The following is a 22757-nucleotide window of genomic DNA, read 5'->3' as shown; positions in this document are numbered from 1 at the left end:
CCTCTCGGTGCCTTTAAGATGGTGGGCAAGGCGGCGGCGGCGGCGGGTGGTACCTCTGGCCGGGCCGGCCTCGCAGTCCGGTGTCGGTGTCGGAGGAGAAAGCTGGCTGGAGCTCAGAGGTGGGGAAAAGACATTTCAGGGAATCGTCTTGCTTTTGTTTTTATAGGATGATGCCACTGCTGAAAGACAGTCATTTTAAAATTAAAAACCTAGTTTTCGGCAAAATAGGCCAGTTTCAGTTAAATCATGATATAGGAAATACCAGACATTAAGTTCTTTTCAGGAGTGATTCCTGTGAGCAAAGGAGAGTATTTATTGCTGCAACAGTGGTTCAGAATGAATGAGACAGCTTCACTGTCAACTTGGATTCTAGTGGTAGAGACACGAAAACACTCCTACGATATTCAAACGTTTGTTGAATACATGAATAATTCAGTGAATAATTACAGAGCAATACGTCATAAAGTCAAAGTTTCATACAAGCAGTCCCTGCATTACTTATGGAGAACTGTCAGTTGTTTAGATCTGCAAAAAACATTTTCCATAGGATATGCTTTTCTGGGCTAACCCAGAACGTAAGTAGGTTGTGTGGGGTGTGGCCCCAGCTTAGGTAAGAGCATTCAAATGTGGGTAAACTCGTATGTGACCAAGGGCCCCAGCGGCCCCGCCCAGCTCTCTGCACGCTCCTGTTGTGGCACCGGCACCTCCCTGCGGTTGGTGGCCACGAGGGCACTGGCCACTTTCCCCCCTGCCTACTCTCACGTGTCCCCACTGGGTCAGGCACAGCAAGAAGGAAACTTGATAGGTGGCCAGAAACATTTCTCATGACGGCTGGGGGCGGGGCAGGTTTAGGCCCCATCATCTCCACCAGAACCCTCAAAACTACCCCCCCCCCGCCCCGTTTACCTCCTCTCCATAAAATATGCAAACACAGCTTCCAGACACGGCTCCCTGCTGTCCTTCCACTCACGGACCTTCTCCCCTTCCCCACCAGGGCCTCAAGGCAACCTGTCTCCTCCCATAGCCCTGGGAGAATACGTTTGAGACCATTTAGGTCATAAGATGTCTGTGTCGTAGGTCCCGAAATCACATACGCATTTTATTCCAGGTATTTCTGGGTGGGTGTGGACTAGGTGTGTTAGCCGTGGCAGCAGGTGGACACTCGTGCCAGGAGCGCGGAGGGCAGGAGATGAGGTGAAGCCAGTGAAGGCGGGGGGACGAGGAGGGGGCTGTGGTACCACTTCTGCGGGCACAGCCCAGCGGGAGCTGGATGCCCAGCGATTTGAGTAGGGACCCCAGCAGTTCCAAAGCCGTAACTGTATCCGCGACTGGGTTTCTCTCCTTCCAATTTCCTAATTCTTAGGATGCTTCAGAAGTAATGACAGTTGAAGGGTGAGGGTCGGAGGTGAGTGTGGATTGGCATCTCGTAACAGCTAAGGGATGTGATTGACGTGCTACGTGGCAGGCACTCTCCTGACCCCTACCCCTCTGACTATCTCCAATCTACTAGAAAATGGGGGCTTAGGTGCGGAAACACCTCCCAACAACACACGGCTCCAACGGGATGGACACGAGCCTCAGTCCCAGCAGTGGGGTTCCAGAGCCGCGTCTGAGCCATCACACTAAAGAAGAGAAGGGCAGTCTTTGGGCAGGGGCGATGGGGGTAAGTAGCCTCCACCACCCACACCAGCAGAGACTGGGCACTTTCCCCCAAGAGAAAGTGAGAGTCCTCAGTTTGCCCAGCACATCCGACCAGACTGGTCACTGGGATTCTCCCAGTCCCCCCATATCTTGTCCCAGCCCAGAAGCTTGGGGACTTGGGAGGCTACAATCTGCCAGACCTCTGAGGCAGGAGAGTAAATGCTGAGTGCCCGTCCCCCATCACCCGCCCAAGTCGGAAGGGCATTCCTCTGCCCCCTCCCCGCTGAAGGCCCCATCGTCGCCCCCACCCGTGGGGGAAGAGGACTTCCCGTGCCTCGTGGCGGGTGGTCTGCTGTCCCAGGAACCACAGGGGAGTTAGCATTTCTGAAGGGACTCTGGCCCGCAGACTCTGCTAAAGCACCCAAATGACAGCATCCCTGGTCCCTGCCAGCGACCTCTTCTACCTGAAACCTCCAGCCCCTCGAAAATTAGAGACTAGAAACCCCAGCAAGGGCCTGGGAGGGAGCCTGGGAAGACAGCACGGGTCTCGGCGCTGTCACGGGCAGCTGGCTGTTAAAGAATCTATTTACACATTCTGTTTGGTTGAGTTGCTAGCCAGTGACAGTTACCAGTAAGGCAAGTCACACCAGGAGAAGATTGCCAAACTTACGTTCAGATGGAAAAGGGATTAGTCAAGAAATATAGTCCAATTTAATTTGTAATCTACATAGGATTTTGCATAACAAGCCCAGAACACAACATTGGGGATAAACTGTTTATATATTAAATAGTAAAACTTAGCACTAGAATACTGTGAAAAGCTTATCAGTTTCACAATCATGTTTCTGGGATCACCACAGTACAAAAGTTGATCTCCAAAATACACGATGATTACATTTCACCTCGAGGATATGAAATTTACTATTTCAAATAAGCTGGTTAATTTGAAAGGAAAAATCAAATATATGTATTTGAACTGTCCACATTTTTTACTTATGATATTTAATTTTCAGATTACATTTATTCTATTTTCAAATTTCAAATAAACTATGACAATACTTTTCCACCGTTTGGAAATTAATGATAATTTTTTCTCCTACTATTGTAGCAGAGTCAGTGTGTGGACAAAGACTTTTCACTGTAACAACCCTTTAAAATATTTCCAGGATGAGTAAAATAAATGCAGAAAATATTTCAATCATTAAAATAAAATACCAAAAAGAGTATATCCAGGCCCAAGTAAAATTATAGAGGGTTACTGGTCCACAGGTTTGAAACTGAACTGAAAATTATGGAGGCTGTGGTACGATGACCCCGCTCTGCAAATAAGGGCTGTAGACATGCTCCCACTTCACACCTGGACCCCACAGATACATCCAAAATGGACATGTGCTGTTTATCACACAGACATGTTGTGATCAACTGGTCATCACCACGGAGTTACCAAGTGATTAAATTACAGCCAGTGATCGCACCATAATACCAGGAAATGAGCCATCATTTCAAGAAATGTTTCATTTTCCTCATTAACTTTTTAGGTTCTTGGTTCTACTAAGGCATATACTTCAATGTTCAGAAAAATTTCAAAAAGGAAAATAAATCAATCTTATTTTTCCAGTTACACCCTCTTCCCATTTCTATATTTTGATTCAAAGCATTTTACTTAATAGAGCGAGAAGTAAATGTTCTAGATCCAACATCTAGAACTAAAACTAAATCTGAATTTTAAAACATGGAAAGCTCATTCTAGTTTTAAAAATCCTATTTTATTACTGAGACATAGAGAATTTGGCCAATAACTGGAAAACACCTCCATTTTCTCCTTGTGACACTGGTCTGTTACTGTGAAAGCCTTTGCGAGTAGAAAACATTTAGGAAATTGTTCAGATATTATTTGCTTTAGTCTTTCTTTTTTTCCCATCATTAAGATAATAATCCGCTTTATCTAGATTACTGCATTGAAACCTCTTGAGAGTCTTATGAGAGAAGACTCAGGAACACTTGCATTTTACAGATGAAGAAACCAAGGTTTACCCAAGTAGCCCCACAGCATGGCGGGGGCGAGACCTGTCCAGGGAGTGAGAGCCCAAAGCACGCTCGCCACTCAGTGCCAGTGGGTCTCAAGACCCCTTTACACTCTCAGGACCCAAAGAGCTTCTGTTCTGTGGCCTCTATCTACTGATGTTAACCTTGTTAAGAATTTAAACTGAGGGGCTTCCCTGGTGGCGCAGTGGTTGAGAATCCGCCTGCCAATGCAGGGAACACGGGTTCGAGCCCTGGTCTGGGAAGATCCCACATGCCGCGGAGCAGCTAAGCCCGTGTGCCACAACTACTGAAGCCCGCGCGCCTAGACTGCAACGAAGAGTAGTACCCGCTCGCCACAAGTGGAGAAAGCCCACGCGCAGCAACGAAGACCCAACGCAGCCAAAAATAACTTAATTAATAATAATAATAAAAAATAGTTGGCTTAAGGATTTAAAAAAAAAAAGAATTTAAACCGAGACTTAAAACAAAATATTTACTAATACATTTAATGAAAATAATATTTTCTAAAACAAGTCAGAGATGAGTGGCAGGCTCTGTGCTCCATCCCTGTGCGATCGCACACCCACAGCCTCGTGACTCCGCTGTGCACTCACGGTAGAGTGAACGGTGCAGTGTCCTGGGGTAATTACCAACGTGGACCCTGAAAGGGTCTCCGGGACGCCCAGGCATGTCGCTGGCCTGGGCCACACTGAGAACTGCTACTCTGCCTGCCAGGCGTCACAAGGAACCCCCCTCCAATGTCGCCAACCATCATCATGTCCTCCTCTTTGAAAGCAAAACTTAATACTTGGTTCCTTCTTGTAACAACCTGGAAAAAAGAGAAGCAAGTAAAAACATGAGATCATACAGGAAGAAAAGTCACAAGCTGTACTATTAAAAATGATACGCCTTCAGTTTATATTACCCCTTTTTCTTGCAAAGCTCAGGTTTTTAGATGTATGAAATGTACTTAAGAGTCTTCCCATAGGGCAGGGAGAAGCAGGAGCCGTAAGTCTTATTTATCCTGTGCTCGGAACGTGTGTGCTGATGAACGCTTTCTTAGAAACCCCGGGCCAGCGGATGCTTCCGGGAAACTAACCTGGAGAAGTGGAGTTAGGTGGCTGCAGTCCTGGTGGAGTGAAAGAAATCGGGGTGGAGGACAGAAAAGCAGCGGTCCGAGCGGCCCTGTGGAGGCACCGCTGCTGTCACCTGGGCAGGTGTGCCTCGCCGGGGCCTCGCCGCCCACATTACCCGCAGGTGAGTGTGCTTTCTCAGGGCGGAACCCTTCTGTGTGACTGCACCCCTGCTCGCCTCCACGCATCCCATGACACGTTAAATACAAGCCCTAGACAGTCTCCACGAGAGGCAGGTGGCGTAATGTGCTTCCTCACCCCACAAAAGCATCTCGTTGTTAAGTTGTTCCTTAAATAATTCACTTGAAAGAAAAGTGCCTAAATTAAGGATGGCGAGAAGGCCACTGAGGACGGCACTCTTTAACGCAGACAGTCCCACGTGGGCCGCGACTCCCGTGCGTGTCCCGTACCCCCAATCCAGCACTGCAGGTGCAACGACAGCCTTAAAGTGGCTTTGTAGCAGACCGTGATTTTAAATGACCTTGCAGATGTTTTCACGGCTAGTTCATAAGTCAAGAGATGGCTTAATTACCATTGGAAGAGAAGAACAGAGCGAAGTCCCCGTCTTCCTGGGTCACACGAGTCTCGGGATAGAGAAGATGAAGGATCTGCAAACAGGAGGAGCAGCTGTTTCTTCGCGCTGCCCCACCCCGACTCCGGTGCGGGTCCTTCTCCCAGACGCCCCACGGGTCCTCTGTGGACACTGCCACACGGGCCCGTCATCTCCCAGCCCAGTTCCTGACTGGACGCCAGCCACTGACGCCCCAAAGCCCTGTCATCGCTGCCATTTCCAGCAGGACACCCTTGGCACCGCCTCCTGCGGAAGCTCCTACACGGCGATCCTGACGCCCTCGGGCCTGTGGGGCTGGGCATCCCCTCCCGCAGTCCTGAGGGTCACTCTGGGGCCCCTAGGGTACAATGCACTGTGTCCCAGAGGCTCGCAGAGATGCGTGTAAAGCAGCCTTTCCAATAGATGCCCGCAGGCTTTGCTAATGGTCCGTCTACGGAACGCCGCTGCCAGGCACTGCTCACTCCTTTATTCCTCCCAGCCGTCCTGCCAGGCGAACACCGGTAGAACCCCATTTTTAGACATTTTCTTGAGATGAGGAAGTGGAAGCTGACAGAGGTAAGCACCTTGCCCAAGCTCGAATAGCCAGACGTGGGAGGGCCACCCCATGCCCGAGACATGCTGTCCTCCAAACGGTGGCCAAGCTGCGGGCAGTCTTGGTGAAGGTCACGGAGCCGGCCGGCCGCGGGGCCAGCGGGGACCCGGAGGTGAGGGCCGCTCTGGGGACGATCCTGCTGTGGATTTGGACCCCCGACCACGACAGGTCCCCTCCCAAGGGGACCCCCCCCTGCTGAAGGGCTGCCGGAAGTAGTCTGACGAGGAATTCTGCGAGTAACGAGACTGGTCCGCACTTTCACGCAAGGCAGGGCCCAGCGCGGGCGCGGGCAGGCCTCGGACGCCGTCCCTTCCTGCTGGGGTCTCACGTGCACCGTGTCCCACTCACGTCAACAGGCTCTGAAGCCCACCGCGCTGTCCCTCCAGCGCCTGTAGGGGGACACGGAGCAGCTACGTGGCGGACGCCAGGAGCATCTGCGCTGCTGCCGCCCGGCTGGACAGAGGGTCCCCGTGAAGCCGGAGAGCTCCGAGGGGCCGCAGCCTGTCTCAGGGCTCTGTCCCCCCCGTCCCGCACCATCTCAGCGGACTCGGCGACCCTCCCCCCGTCCCGAGGCCACGCCCCACCTCCACGGAGCACGTCTTCACTCGAAGCTGCTCTGTACCCTGTCCCGGGATCCTCTGCACCCACACAGCACGGGCTTCCAGTCGGCTCTGCGGACACGTGGCTCTAAAGCATGACTCCAACCGTGGGCTCGACTGGAGACGAGGACCCGTCCAGGACGGGGTGTGCCTGCCGTCTGCTCAGCAGCCCAGCCCTCGTGCGGGTCCCCAGCAGACCCCCCACCGACTCAGCAAGTCCTCCTCCCGCACCCTCCCGGGAGCCCGTCCTCCCCGCGCCCTCCTCACCGAGGCCAAGCAGGCCGCCTTCCCTCTGCCCAGGGAGGTGTGGTGCCGGCACCCGGCCACGGGCCCTTTCCCTGCAGACGCGCCGCAGCAGCGATGGGCCGGGGGCGCCGGCCTCGCCCCCAGGCTGCAGCCCGGCCACGCAGGCTCTCCCTCCTCGGCGGCCGGGCTCCTTCCTCCCCGACCCCGACCTGGCCGGTCAGCTCCCCTCGCTCCTCTGCTCCGGCCCCCGCCTGCCCTCCTCCTCGGGCGGGCCGTCCTGGCCGGCTCCGTGTCCGGCTCGCACCCTGACAGCACACTGATAAACAAATGCTTCCGTTGTTGCTCGGCCCTCTCATCCTTCACAGATTTGTGCTCAGCCCCGTTATCAGGACAGAGACTGTATCTTACTCGTTCTTCTGCAGAAAGATGGCGTTAAGTGCCCAAACTAAATTTTATTCAACTGAATCAATGTACCACCCACTTAAAACATAAATTTGATCAAGAAAATGTTTTTCCCAAGTGTGGGTTTATTTCAAAATTATAAAGATTTATATATTATTTTTATTACATATAATTAGCAATTTTTAGCTTATAAAAATTTTCACATTTAAAGTTTTTATTTTAAAAAGATATTTTTAAAATGCAGACATTTTAAAACCACCAAAAAAGCTGAATATATCTTGCAGCATAGGTTTACCCTTAAATATACACATCTCAGATGCTGTTTAGAAAAGATTAAAAAACTGGCTAAAAATCATTTACAATTGGCAATGATTAAAATCTCCTTATCTCTGGAAGAGCATCTTAATGACACAAAATGAATTTAACGGCACAAGCATTTAACAGTTTAATTAGCATGTAGTTTTTATCAGTATACAAAATGGTCTTAAATGGTCAGTGCAGTTGTTTTTTTGGAGTGATTACTGTATCAGGAAAAGTATACTTCACCAAAAACAGAACATCAGCTTTCAAATGGTCTTTTCAAAGAGTTTCTGATTTTTAACTCAGGAAAGAAGAACAGCATTTAATTACCGCATCCCTGGTGAAAAAACAAAAGAGGAAAAACAATATAATAATCTGCCTCCAGAGTGAACTTGCAAAAAGATTCCTGCCGAGAGACAAACACACGATCACCTTTTCCCATCAGAACTCAGCGGAACCCCCAGTACCTTTCCGTAATTAAAACTTTGTTGAATATCACTTGAAATCAAGAACTGAGACATGGAAATAATGTTAGTTGCTAAAATGGTATTTATTTATTTAGAAATCTTAAACAACACATATGCTAATTTTATTATGAAGAAATAAATGTAAATACCAAAAACAACAAAAGTATTTTTAAAAAGAAACAATGAACTGGATTTTAAAAAGCAGAATGTTTGTAACTGTGCCCCTAAGAATTCCAACAAAATTCATGTGAAAAACCTCATTCGCCTTTCACATTTCTCTACACAACAGTTAGTCTGAACTGTTGTTATATTTATACGGACTGTTAAAAGCGAGCACCAACAGACTGGAGATGTTCGGGCAAGGCCCGACACTTCTGGGGAGGGCGGTCACTGTGCAGACGCCCTGCCCTGGCTGTGAGCTCCAGCCCTACAGCAGCGGACATCATTTCAGGGCACCTTTTCCCCTCGCTGAGAAACAGCAAGAGCTCTCCCAGCTAAGGTCCTGAGGACTGGCAAGTTATAACCTCTGTGCTCCTGTTCTAAGCCTGCTCTCCTTTAGCTGACCCTGCTTTGCTTTTTCTCCTTTTAAGCGTTCATCAAAAAGAATCATCCATTTGAAACTGAATAAAAATAGAATTTCTATCAATTTCCTTCACTGTTCCTATCAGGCATACAATTCTGTTTTTCATACACAACCTGTGTTTCCAAATTTCACAAAGAAACAAAGCTGTGCCTCAACAGAATATTCTTCCAAATCGGTCAGATTTAAGACTGCAATTAAGTATTTGTTTTTCCCTCCACAATTAAATTAGTACATTTCTCTGAAAAAATACAAGAAAACGGCAATTACCTCTTGACATACAGAATAAATATGTTTCTACTGGCTTAAAACAAACATCTCTATATCAGACTCATTTTTTCATTAACTTCCTTTTTTTTTAAAAGTAGAATTTATTTTTGCTGAAGTCTCCATATCCTATTTACTGAATACTTGCAGTCGTGGAAGGATCTAGAATCTCTTGCCAAAATTCCCTAACTGCAAATGTTCAGGTGGTAAATGAGAAGTACATTCCCAGCCTACCTGTTACATCTGTTCAACATGTTTTTTACTTGATATGGCAAGCTTCTATTCCACTCATTTAAAAAATAATTTCCTTTTGGGAAAAAAGTCAAAGTCAACCAAAAACAGCCTTTTAAATCATATTTTAATATGAAAATTACTAAAATTCACATATCTGTGTAAAGAGAATTAGAGGAGCAGAAACAAGACAGAATTGAAGCAAGCTCACCTTGCATACGGGATGTATGACAGACTATACCTGCAAGAAAAATTCAAGAACGTTGAAACTAAATGATGTTTTCCTTTTTGCCAAATGACCACATTCTAACACCATAAAAAATGAAGCAGTAGACTATTGCACAGTGATTCTCAAGGTATGACCCCTGAGGCATGCAGCACCACCAGGGAACTTGTTAAAAACGCAGATTCCTGGGCCACCCCCCACCTCCTGAATGAGAAACTGCGTCTCAGTAAGCAATGTGCTTTTAACAAACTGATTCTGATGCCTGCTGAAGTTTGAGACTGTTGTAATAAAAAGTTACCCCTTTCAAGTTATTTTTTAAAAATAAAAACTATAAAATAACAGAATAAACTGCACTCTCCTTCAGGGATAAAGCAATCATTAAGTACAGATTAGCAATAAAAAGCAACATATTAATAGAAAATAACAAAGATTTAAATTTTTCCACATTTCACTGAAAAAGAGTAAAACAACATCATAAGGTTCTTTTGTAACACGTAGAGAACTGCATTTAACATCTGTTGATATTCCATCAGTGGAAAGGTAGAAACAGCACCAAAACAAAGACTGATCTCAGATTGGGTGATATCAAAAAGGAGAAAATGAAACAGCAAAGTCAGGAAGGGGTTTCCTGACGATTGCAAGGAAGCAAACAAGGCTGAGCTCTAAAGAAAAAGGAAAAACACTTGTAGAAATATCTTGTACGTGAAAAACACCTTTCTGGTCTGACGCGGGAGCGTGCAAGGAGGGCACATTCAATTCAATCACGTATTCGCTGGGCCCTCAGCCCAGGACCTAAACGTGGCTTGGGGAGGGGAGCGATCAGGAAGGACGGCGTGACTGAACACTCGGAGGGAGGGGAGGACGCCTCAGGGAGAGGGAAGGGCAGAGCAGCCTCGCTGAGGAGTCGGCTCCAGAGCCGGCGAGCCGGCGTAACAGGGCCAGAGCCGGCTCCAGAATGAATTCACTTGGCAGGTGCTCGGCAATACCAGGCAAAGTGAGTGCTCCCCCGCCATGCCCTCGGGCTCATCCTGTGACTCGGCCTGGACTTTAGGGTTCGTGTGGCACCACCTGCATTTCCTAGCATTTCTCTTTCACACACAGAGAAGAAGTGAATGCAGCCCTGTGTGCCTGGGCAAGCACAGCCCCCAACTTCCTCAGCTCTCCCACATTTAGGCCCCCCAGGACACACCGCAGACCTCAGGCCCCTGACCTCTCAGGAGGCCCTTCCCCTCCAAGGCACAGGCTTACCTGACCCGGTAAAATGCCAATGACCTTCCTAGGCTTACAGGCTCAGAACAAAATGCGTGGCACTGCTTAGGAAATTTTAACTTTCTAATTAGTGTAAGACTTACCAGGTCATTGACAAGAACTGCAATATGCAGAATAATAAGGCCAGCCCCTTCTTATGCCACTGACAACAGCAAAGACAAAGAAATAATGAGTTAAACATTTTTTTAAAAAATATTTTTCACAAGCAAGTTCAGTTCCTCCCCTTCAAAAATATAAACAATAGCTCCACTTATTTCATTAGATTCTAGTATGACAAATTTAAGATTCAGTAGATCTGAGAATTACATATCCATAAATTGTATCTTCTTTCTAGAATTCTCTGATTCCATTTATTCAAACGCTGCTAAGTATATGGCATTAAACATTAATGAAATAACTGTGCATAGGCCGAAAATGTTAAATCTCTTTCACGTTAGGTCCTTTAAGTCAAGGTTAACCTTTCTAAAATCCCCACTTGGTTATTAGATCTGTATCCTATGTGGAATTTACATATCTTTCTCATTCGCACTTGTTCATTTTCTTGAGTTATTTTTTGAACTAAAACTGTATTTTATTGTGATCTTCTGGAATAATGTAAAATAAAGTTTGCACAGTTGTTTTAAAATGATCTATTTTTAGAATTTCTTGTCCACATTTTAAATTTTTATTTATTTACTTTTTCCTTATTTTTAATCTACTGCTTATAAACAGACTGCTGGACTTTTCCAAACCAGAAATCAATTTTCCATAGGGATATGCAAAGATTGTTTACGAAAATTCTTTTAAGTTATCACTGGGAAATGAGGTATTAAGTGCATTCTTGCATAACTAAAGTCCGGTCCTTAAATCATCAAAATTAAAATCAGAACATTTTTGATGAACATTTCTCAAGTGTGTCATACACCACCCTATCTTCTTTAAAATGTGTAGTGTTCTTGGGAGCTCAAGAACCGCCTCAAACCCCTTTGGAAGCAGATAAGGAACAATAAGTAAATGTAATGAAGAATCAGGAGCATCGACGAGTAAACGGAATTGTAGTAAAGTAACTTCTCTGAAGGCTACTGAAGAGCCGTTCACCTCACCCCTAAGTGGTGCAAGGATAATTTAAGTCCTTTTGTCCCTCTGTTAATTTGCTGGGGTTTGTTTTAAGTGGCGCAAGAATAATTTAAGTCCTTTTGTCCCTCTGTGTTACTTTGTCTGGGTTTGTTTTCTGGCCCTTTCTCCTCACTGTGTGGACACCCTGATGCTCACGATGCACTCCCCACCCTAGAGCCACAGCACAGCGAGGCTATCAGCATAGCAGACAGAGCACGCAGACCCTCAGCGAGGGCCTCTCACGGCCCCGGGCCTGAGAGAGGGGCCAGTCTGACCTGGAAGCAAGCACGAGCTCACTTCTGTTTTAGGTGGCAGAATCCATTGCAAGCCTAGCCACTAACTAGGTTTTAGGGACACCCAGTCTTTGGTGGGTTTTAAGAAACCAGACTTTGAGCTCCCTGGAGATGATGGTGCGAAGACACTCTACGTGGTGAGGGACCACACAGTGAGTAGAAAACAGGTATGGCTGAGGTAGCTTACCCAAAGAGCAGCGCACAGGGTAAGTATGAAACACAGCTACAGGAAAGGAAAGAAAAATTGTCAATTTGAGCCTTTTCCAAAGCTTAACAAAAATGCATACACTATTCTGCATTCATTTGCATGATAACACACTAGAGAACAAAATTAATGAGACCGTTTATTCTAGCTGTCCTTATATATTCCCTGAGTATTTTAAAGTCTGTGACTGCTGCAATATTCCTTGGCAAACTGAAAGCACATAATAAATCACCTGTTGACTAAGCCAACAGAGAGACTGTTTCAAGAATGAATGAGAGTGACAGCAGCTGTTATGGATTTATGAATGCTTGCGCTAATGTTTACTAATTCAAGCCGCCACCACAGGACTCAGTACAACCGCTCCTGTACAGTAAGTTCTGTTTTACTTAGCCTTACATAGGAACCTGTTATAATGATTTCACACAGAAAGACTGCACTGTCATTCCACACGCATGTCCCCCAGAGGATGCAGGGGAGGGACGAGGAGAGGCAGGGAAAGCAGTGGGGACAGGCGTGGAGACGGAGGCCTAGGCATCTGTGCAACAGTCCAACAGGGGAGCGACAAAGGCCAGGTGACAGGCCACCAAAATTAAGCCAACTCTCCCTGAGAAGCCTCATATGGACCCAGAAGTGACCCATCTTCCAGGCCCACCCTCCAGAAAGTACACACAGGGGTCCACGGGGCCTGAAAATGAAATACACGCAGCTCTCATTTTCACGTGCAATACACAGAGCTACGCGGTTAGAATACACAAAAGAACACAGGATTCACCCAGCCAATCATTTTAGGTAATGCCACATAATCCAAACTCTTTAACCACACAGCCTGAAGGATGTGACTGTCATATTCAACAAGAGAATTATAACATTAGTACCTCACAAAGTAACGCAAAAAGAAAAAAAACTCGAAAAAAGTTTTTTAAAAGTATCATTATTTACTTACAAGCATAACAATCGTTGCAAGCAATCTCGTTGTTTCAAACATTTTCTTCAGTTGTTTCACGGGTCCCATTAAAAAGCACGTACTATTTGAAACAAATAAAAGAAATGAGAGAGGAAGCTATTAACTTGTCCAGCTATATAAAAATAAGTACTTGTAAGAAAAGAAATCCTATGTTAGTTTAATTAGAAAATTCCACTAAGTCTGCTGCATTTTTCCTTAACATCAGAAGGAAACATTAATCCTTCTGTCTTCTGTGACACAGGAACGCCCCTCACAAATCACTCCCAGCGCAGGTGAGCGCGACCGCTGAGGCCGGCCCAGGCTGACAAGGCAGTCTGCTCGCCGCTGGTGCAACTCAGCCACTGCTTCCTCACCTCCACGCACGTTACCCGGCAGAACAGGGAAAACAGCCTCACAAGCACTGTGGGCGTAAAGCTTCTAAGGGCAACAGCGTGCAACCGCGCCCTCAGGCCTCTTCCAGGCTGCGGTCTGAGGAGCGGCATCGGGGCGAGCCCGGGAGGGCTGACCGAGCTTGGCCGCGGCTCACGCCCCTGCACTGGGCAGCTCCTCTGATGCAGAACATCCCTGAAGAGGCAGGAGCTCACCTCTGAAGGCTGAGAGCTCGCAAATGTGACAACTACGCTAACGGACATCAACTCCCCCAGAGATGCACCCGAGGCCCCCGGGGGGACTCCCCGAACGCCCAGCGCACAGCCCTTGGAGCCACTGCCCCTGTGTGGCCCTGTCCGACTCCTGGGCCCGGCACTGCCACCCCCGATCTGCTTCCGCCGCTGGTCGGCTGGGCCTGTGACGGTCCCCTCGCCGAGGCAGCAACAAGCCCGGACTCCGCAGGACTGTCGGGTGGGAACCAGGCCTGGTCACCTCACTAGGCACCTCCTCGGGGAGTGACCCCCGCCCGTGCTACTACACCCTGCTGTAAGATGGGGTGATAACAGTGCCCACCTCACAAATGGGGTGACAGACACAGAACACTTAGGACAGTGCCTGGCACACAGCAAGTACCTCCAAAGGCTGGCTATTCTCACCATGAACACTCTATTATGGCAGCTGGCACGCAGCAGGAGTCTAAGTATCTACTGAATGAATGTAATTTTGAATTCACAGTATGTATAGATAGATCTACAGAAATATATCCTATTAGAAAAGAATTTTGATAATGATAGCAAATGAAATATTTTGAGAAGCCAAACTTCTGTACATACCTGGCTAAGGCAGCAATATTTCCAAGGGTATAAAACACTGCAAAAAGCTTTATGCCACCCGGAAGCCACAGCAATCCAGTTCCCTGAGTTAAGATATTATAGTTATTTAAAAATAATTTTACCATTGTAATAGATTAAAATATAAACGTGCTACTATAATAGTAATAATAGAATATATATAATATTATAAAGTTTATGTATAAATGTGTTAAAATATAGTCTCTAATTATGTAGTTTTTTAAAAAGTAGTTAATTTTCAATGTTATTTGCTAATTGAATCTTCTGCCTATTTGCATATAAGTATATATAAATGAGCGATTACATTACTTTCTTTATACGTCTGAGTAAATCTCACTCTACTTAAGTATTCTTTTTATAAATGGCAAGTCAAAAATCTAAATCACTGACTGTAACTCTCCTAATACACACTGATCTTTCTTAAATGAAATTATTTTAACAATCCATAAACCTCCCAAAATATTAATCTCTGCATCTTTTTATTGATCTCTACCCCTTTATTTCAGGGGACTAAATAGGTCCCATCAGAACAGTCCAGATAAAGTGGACTGCTTGTAGGGACTAAACGGAATGATCAGTCTCACACAAAACAGAAATTACGAAGCAACGTATAGCCTTAACGCACAAGAATAGAGAAGACGACGCCACTGACAAAGCATATGGCAAACCACTTCAGCCTGGTGTTGAAACTGAGGGACGAGGCGTCCAGGACCTGAGGAAAGAAGGGGAATTAGAACGTGTTTTTAAATCACCACTCGCCAATCTGATGCTTGATACTACATTAAAGCAAAGCTTCATGTTAACACAGACAATGAATCTGTTTTACTTCGCACATTGTAGTGTTAAGAATAGTCCATGGCTGTGAAGGGGAATATCAACAGGTCTGGGAATGAGACGGTCCTGAGGAGTCACTGTTAACTTTGCCAGGTGAGGTAACAGCATTGTGTTATACGGTTCTAGAAAGCTCTCACCTGTTAGGGACAGGAGAAGCACGGATGTGGATGAAATGACATAAGCTATGAGATACCTTATAAAATACTCAGTGATTGAAAAGTAGGGGAAAGATGAAACAAGACGGGCAAAATGTGGACAGGTGCTGAGGTGGACTCATGGACACACACCTTCTCTCAACATCTCTATGTCCGAGGGCGTCTGGGCAAAGTCCCTACACGCAGAGCCTGGCACGGGGACTGTCCTGCAGGAACCTCTCTCGGGGGGGGGGGGGGCCCCCTCAGGCAAGGGAGGGAAGCTGGACAGAGAAGGGGAGGGACTGAGTGAGGCCCTGCTCGCAGCTGGAGCTCAGTGAACACCATACCTCACTGTGTGTCCCGCCTGAGGCCAGGCCGCCCTTCTGGAAGCCCCCTCCCAGCGGCTGGTCGCGGGCGGAGGGCGGAGGGCGGAGGGCGGCCTGCTGCAGGAGCTCCAGCGTGAGCCCAAGGGGACGGCTGTGAGCTGCAGGGCGGCGGGCACGTCCGCCCAGCGACTGGGGCCTGGGGAGCCCCGCAGCGTCTACATGGGGCCCACCTGACCACCTCAGCTACGAGTCACGGAAGCCCCGGCGTCCCCACACCGTTATTAGAAACGCACTTCGGACCGCGCGCGAATTGACTGCAGGGGGACGACATTCCCGCGTGTCACGCGGACTCCAGCCAGATTACACGGGGCCGCGCTCCACATGCGCCGCACGATAACACGGCACACAACGTGGCCCGCGGTAACGACTGAGCACACATTTCCTTCCGCTGAAGTACAGCGTAACTGAAGTACTGATAATATTATTGTATTATTTAAATATTACATTAGTTTCAGCTGTACAGCACGGTGATTCGGTATTTTTATAAATTATATCCCCTTTAAGGTTACTACAGAATAACGGGGATACTTCCCTGTGCTGTACAATACAGCTCAGCTGCTTACTATTTTATACGTACCAGTTTGTATCTCTTAATGTCCTCCTCCTATATTGACCCTTCCCGCTTCTCTCCCCACTGGTAACCACTAGTTTGTTCTCTATACCTGTGAGTCTGCTTCTGTTTTGTTATACACATTTGTTTTATTTTTTAGATTCCACATATAAGCGATAACATACAGTATTTGTCTTTCTGTCTCATTAAGCTTAATACTCTCTAGGTCCATCTACATTGTTGCAAATTTAAGTACACATTTACATTACTAAGTACACCATTCAAACTCATTTTCCCCACAAGGCTGAAAAAGTATCAACAACAGATGTTTCAAGAAACTAGAAATATACAATAAGGATTTATATTCCAAAATTATTATTAACCTGTATTATCATATACTTAAAAGACCACATACTTATAATGTATTTTCAAGAATAATGAAGCAAAAATACAAAGTTTTATATGCAAAAGCTCAAAATTCCTTACCTCAATAGATTGATCTGTGAATCCTTATGTAGCATGAAAAGGAGATAAAAACAACTAAAGATTCTGTCAATGTAACATCCATCACTTTTGAACACATTTTAAATATTTTTTAAAATCTGCTTTAATCCACAGACATTCTTGTTTCCAGCAATGTCGTCTGTTTATACTAAAACTGATCACTGTATTTTAAACAAAGAATGAACCTGCCTATAAAAACATCTAAATTTCATTTTTATCTGATCAGGTAGAATACACATAGAACAGAATAAACCCTGAAGACTGCATATCGCACAGGAAATGATCTACTGGTTTGTAAAGAAGTAGAAACGGTATCCTAAGTAAGCAGGGTTTCTAAGTGGTCAGTGTGAATACATGATGATGTGAGGACTTAATGAGAGCGGAAGAAGCATCTGCTTTTACTTCCTTTTACAAGTTTCAATCACCCCATTGTTCTTAAGTTCAACTCAGTATTAAGCAGAGTCATTTGTATAATAGTAGATATTTTTCCTCTTATTACCATCAGCCAAGTGATCTTTAAATCAAAACATATAACAAATTCTTTCCATTTGTAAATTTGGAATATTTGATCCACAAGCAAATGACCTGTCGCAAGCCCTTCAGATTGTCCAGGACACAGAAACAAATCACAGATTCCCTAACTCCCAATTGGGAAAATGATACAGTGCCCCACCGTGCAAGAAAACCAGGCACTGCCCTGTCCATGAGGGAGACAGAGGGAGCCCTGACCCTGCAGACCCACGTTAGCATGAGCTTGTAGGTGTGACGTGCTTGTCCAACGGGATCAGGAAGGAGCCCACCAAAACCAGCAACTGTTCTGGTCTTGTAATTTTAGTCTTAGCAAAGAAATACACATTGAAATTGCCACCAGTTATTCTACTTATTTGTTATCAAAGGAAGAGGAAGCAAAGAGTAAACCTCGTGAGAGCAGGAGCGACTCTCCCATTCTCCGGTGCCCTCTTCCTGCTGCAATAAATCAACCTCACCTGGAACTAGCACTTAATTAATTAAAAAAAAAGAAAAAGTTGGAAACAATGGAGGAAAACGTCTTCACGGCAGCACCAACACTACAGGTGAATGAATGAACCCATGGCACAGACACGAGCTGCCTTCCTAGGGGATGGAGAAGCCGGGAGGAGAAGGACACCATCACCAGGGAACAGCGTGGGCACCTGGGCCTGGCACCCGGGCCACCACCACTCGAATAAAGGGAACCACCGCACACGATGAATTCCTAAACTGCTCCTCCACAGACAGTGGTGGGCAATGAGATACAGACGCGCAGACAGCGAGCACAGAAGCAGGCGCCCCCGGCCCTCTCCAGTGCGGTCCTGACCCCACCTCCTCAGGGCCCCCCCCCCTTACTCAGAGGCTCCTCATCGCCGTCACCTACTGCTCTCCCAGGCACCCTCTCTCGCTCAGGAGCCCCGGCCACAGGTCCCGCCCCAGACCCTAGCAGAGTCTTGGGTGCTTCCTACATCCACGTGCCCAGCCCAGCCTTTCTGTTCCTCACTCTCTCCTATCCGACGGCCTCTGCTCTCCCCTCCGCTCAGAGACCCAGGGGCTCGCACTCCCCGAAATCACTCCATCTCCACGTCCGGGCCACTGCTCTCCAGCTGCGACAGCCTCCCCAGGGCACTGATTCAAGGGCTCCTGCCTCGACGCCTCGCAGCCTCTCGGGCCCCTTTATGCCCTCTTTACTTCAGTACAAAAGCGGAAGTTCCCTTTCTGCTCCATCCACCAGCAAAACCCTGGCATGACTCAAGCCCTCCTTCCTCTTCCTCTGGGTGGAGTCACAGGGCAGGACATGGCATCCTAAGCAGGTCATGGCCACCTTCAAGGGGCCCTGGGCACTGCCTGCCAGGCACCCCAAGTGCGCTGCTGTGTAAGTCGACCTGCCTCCTCACTGTCGACCCCTGACCCTGCCAATCCGCCTCCATTCCGACCCTCCACTTCCTGCCCTGGCACCTCCCCAGTCAGCAGACACACTTCCTCTATTTCCACAGAAAATGGAAGCCCCGCGGGGATGCCCGGCACTGCTTGCTGTCGCCAAACACCAAGCTCACCTCGGGAACACTCACCCTCCCTTCCTGGCCCCGGACCACCGCACAGGGGCAAAGGCCAACGTGTCCGCCCTGCTTTAGAGGCCAAGTGCTCTGACGTCCCAGGGAACTGACACGGCTGGCTTCTCTCCCCGTGTACGTGAACCGCGTTCTTGCGGAGACCCCCTTCCATCAACCTGTGAACACGCGTAAGCCTCTTCCACCTCAAACAGACAAAAAGCCTGACTTCACCCTCCAGCCTCGGCTCAGTCGTTCACTGATTCACTCAACAAACAGCTCCTGGGTGCTCCTGGGTGCTAAATGCCGGCGAGGGCCTGGCTCGTGGTTAAAAGGCGCGGGGGGGAGCTGCCGGGCCCACAGCCCCCGAGAGGAGCTGCAGGCAAGGACAGCGGCTGGTCCGGCCCTTTCACCTCCCTGCACCCCCAGCCCCGAGGCTCTCTGTCTGAGGCCCTTAGGAGAGCTCCCTGTGGAACAGGGGACACGCCCCTCCTGACTCATCCCCCTCAGCCCCCCCACTCGCCCTCCTCCCCCGACCTCAGAGTCCATAAAACTGCCTGACCCCAGGCCTTCGCTGCCCCATCAGATCCCAGATCACCAGCCGCGCCTGGGGGGGAAATGGAACCCAAGGGAGCAGGTGCATCCCTGGTTTTAGCCCCGGGCTGGTTACATCCCAGGAAGCGATTTGCAGCTGAATTAGCCCCTTCATTTGTGGCTCTGCTTGAGCTGCTGAGCTAGTCTCTGCCAGGACCTGGCCCTCTCCAGGTTCCCTCAGTCTCCTGAGCTCCTCACGGAAAGCTCCAGAGGTCAAACCCTGGGCCTTCTCCCTTTTCTACTTACCCACAATCCCTTGGTTATCTCAAATACTTCCTCCCATGAACTCTAGAATCTGCACCAGATGCTAGCTGGCATCTCACTCAACATCCAGACGACCCCCCAACGTGTGCCTTCCACGTCCCAGGCAAGGGCGGCTCCATCTCTCCAGCGGCTCAGGTCAAACCCAGAAGCAGCCGGGCTCCTCCAGCAGCACTCTCACGCCCAACCCGTCAGCTCTACACTCGAACCGTTTACAGAACCTGGCCGCTCTCACTTTAAAGCCCCGTCACTCCCCTCTCCCTGGCCCAGGTCTCTTCCCAGGACCACTACCCTGGTCCTCTGACCGGGCTCCGGCTCCCACTCGTGCCCCTCCCGTCTGTTCTCCACGGACCAGCCAGGGTGACCCTTTCGAAGCCAAGGCAGTCACATCCCCGCGCTGCTCAAGACCCAACGGCTCCTCGGCACGCGCAGAGTAAAGGCTGCAGTCCTTACTGTGTCCTGCAAGACCCCGCACGACCTGGAACCCACCGCCTACCTCTCCGCTTCCCTCGCCCTTGGCTCCAGACACCATGGCCTCTTACGGGCCTTGAACGTGCCGAGCGCTGTTCTCAGGATCTGTATTTGCATGCGTTGGGAGATATGTACTTGTACGAGTTACCCAGCTATCCCAGCGCTCTTCAGATCTACGCTGTAAGGTCACCCTTACAGACACATCTTCCCTGACCATCCAGCACAACAAGGTGGTCCCGACCTCATCCGCCTGCTTTACCTTCTTCCATGGCACTTACACTGGCTGACATATTTTTATATTTACTTGTTTATTAACTGTTTTCCCCAATTAAAATATAAGTTCCATGTAGGGGAGGCCTTTGTTTTGGTCACTGTTATAACACCAGCATCTTGAACAGAGCCAAACATATGCAGGCACCAAAATATTTGTTGAATGAATAAATGATCACCTCCTCTGAACTCACTGCACTTGTCCATTCCAGGCAATCACTCCAATCTTTGGTCAATGACTCCTCTACATAATCTTTCTCCCCTCTGGAGAGTGGGCACAAGAGAAGTGGCACCATCACCTTCATGCCCCCAAGGTTTAGAGCAGCTCAGTCTAACAGGACTTCCTGCAACGGAATGCCCCAAGCATGCACTGTCCTATGCATCAGCCACTAACTTACTTGCCCATCCAGCATCTAAAACGTGGCTGGTATGGCCGAGAAAGGAATTTTAAATTTTATTTAACTTAAATTTAAATAGCCGCATGTCGCTAGGGCTACTGTTTGTATAGCACAGACCTAAAGCATAAAGTGAAGCACAAAACAGTGGTTTAATAAATGAGCTGGGGGCTTCCCTGGCGGCGCAGTGGTTAAGAATCCGCCTGCCGGCTTCCCTGGTGGCGCAGTGGTTGAGAATCTGCCTACCAATGCAGGGGACACGGGTTCGAGCCCTGGTCTGGGAAGATCCCACATGCCGCGGAGCAACTGAGCCCGTGAGCCACATCTACTGAGCCTGCGCGTCTGGAGCCTGTGCTCCACAACAAGAGAGGCCGCGATAGTGAGAGGTCCGCGCACCGCGATGAAGAGTGGCCCCCGCTTGCCGCAACTAGAGAAAGCCCTCACACAGAAACGAAGACCCAACACAGCCAAAAATAAATAAATAAATAAATAAATAAATAAATAAAAAAGAATCCGCCTGCCAATGCAGGGGACACGGGTTCGATCCCTGGTCCGGGAAGATCCCACATGCCACGGAGCAACTAAGCCCGTGCACCACAACTACTGAGCCCGCGAGCCACAACTACTGAGCCCGCACACCGCAACTACTGAGCCCACGTGCCACAACTACTGAAGCCCGCGCGCCTAGAGCCCATGCTCCGCAACAAGAGAAACCACTGCAATGAGAAGCCTGTGCACTGCAACAAAGAGTAGCCCCGCTCACCACAACTAGAGAAAGCCTGCGCACAGCAACCAAGACCCCATGCAGCCAAAAATAAAATAAAATAAATTTATTTAAAAATTAAAATAAAATAAAATACATACATAAATGAGCTGGGTAAGCCATTGCTGCCTAATGGACGTTTCTCATATTACCATTTACGGGTTCTTGCATCACCATTACGATTTGCCAAACTGGTTAGAGATCCCTTAGAGCAGGTGCCTGGTTTTCAGTCTCTGAACCCTCACAGACTAGTCCAGAATCCTGTTCACAAGAGGTGCTGATTATGACAAGGAAGGAAGTTAGGATAGGAGAAGGGACAAATAAAAGGTCCTTACGTAATACCGTTTCATTTTTAATGTTCCACTTCTGTGACAGGCAGGCAAGAATTTGCCTGCATGCAAATAACAAAAATACTTATAAAGCAGTTCCTGCTGCACTATTTTTATTCCTCCTTTTAAAGGAAGTAACCCTTATCAAGTCTCGTGGGTAAAGTATGGAGACAAGGATTGTTTTTTTAAAAAACCGCTTATGAGGGCTCAACAAACAACTTTTAACTCAGTATTATTTCACTTCTCAATGACCTGTGTTTTTTTCTTTTCTCCCTCCAGTCTCCCTCCTTCCAAAAGACATACACACACTCACAACACCTAATTCCAGGGTCTAACGGATGCAACGAAGCTTTAAGATTTCAGCTTATGCAGCTGGCAGGACGAGTACCCGCACACCTACTGCGCTGCCAGCCCGAGTTCAGAGTCCACACCAGGCGCAGAAAACCAAGCGGCGGCTGGGGGAGAGCAGCGTGGGGCAGATGGGTTATTTGGCAAAGGAAGACAGGCAGCGAAGTACGTTCCTGAGAGTCGCAAGGCCAAATGGGGCTGGGGGGAGGGGGGCGGGTCTCAAAGTGAGCTTCTGTAGACTCCATGGAAACCCGGAAAGCGCCCCAAGTTCTTCCCGGGAGGCCCGTGGCGCCCTCCCGCATCACCTCGGCAGGTAGAAGCGGCCCGTTGCCCACGCTCCGCGGCCCCACCCCAGCACACGTTCACCCCGGAGGCCGGCTCCCTACCTGCGCGGTGAGGCCCTGCTCCTCGTCGTCCTGGCCGCTCAGGACTCGCCGCAGCTTCTCCATGGCCCTGCTCCCGGGCCGCAACGGCCCTTCTCGCCCGCCGAGAAACCCGGAACCGGAAACTCTAGGGGCCGACCGGAAGTCCG

General features: G+C 48.3%; 1 protein-coding gene across 1 annotated transcript; it reads right to left on the bottom strand.

Annotated features, from left to right (window-relative positions):
- Window positions 1-7316: 7316 nt before the first annotated feature.
- SFT2D1 (SFT2 domain containing 1) lies at window positions 7317-22731 on the bottom strand. Its single transcript, XM_036871534.1, has 8 exons — window positions 22612-22731; window positions 14952-15038; window positions 14309-14391; window positions 13086-13167; window positions 12125-12160; window positions 10633-10691; window positions 9266-9295; window positions 7317-7846 (listed from the first exon to the last, which is right to left on the bottom strand). The coding sequence occupies exons 1-8, from the start codon at window positions 22672-22674 to the stop codon at window positions 7807-7809; spliced, it is 480 nt and encodes a 159-aa protein (XP_036727429.1). The 5' UTR covers window positions 22675-22731; the 3' UTR covers window positions 7317-7806.
- Between the last annotated feature and the right edge of the window lie 26 nt (window positions 22732-22757).

The sequence above is a fragment of the Balaenoptera musculus genome, chromosome 12, assembly GCF_009873245.2.
Source record: "Balaenoptera musculus isolate JJ_BM4_2016_0621 chromosome 12, mBalMus1.pri.v3, whole genome shotgun sequence".
In the NCBI taxonomy this organism is placed as follows: Eukaryota; Metazoa; Chordata; class Mammalia; order Artiodactyla; family Balaenopteridae; genus Balaenoptera; species Balaenoptera musculus.
This window is presented reverse-complemented; position numbering and strand designations above follow the sequence as displayed.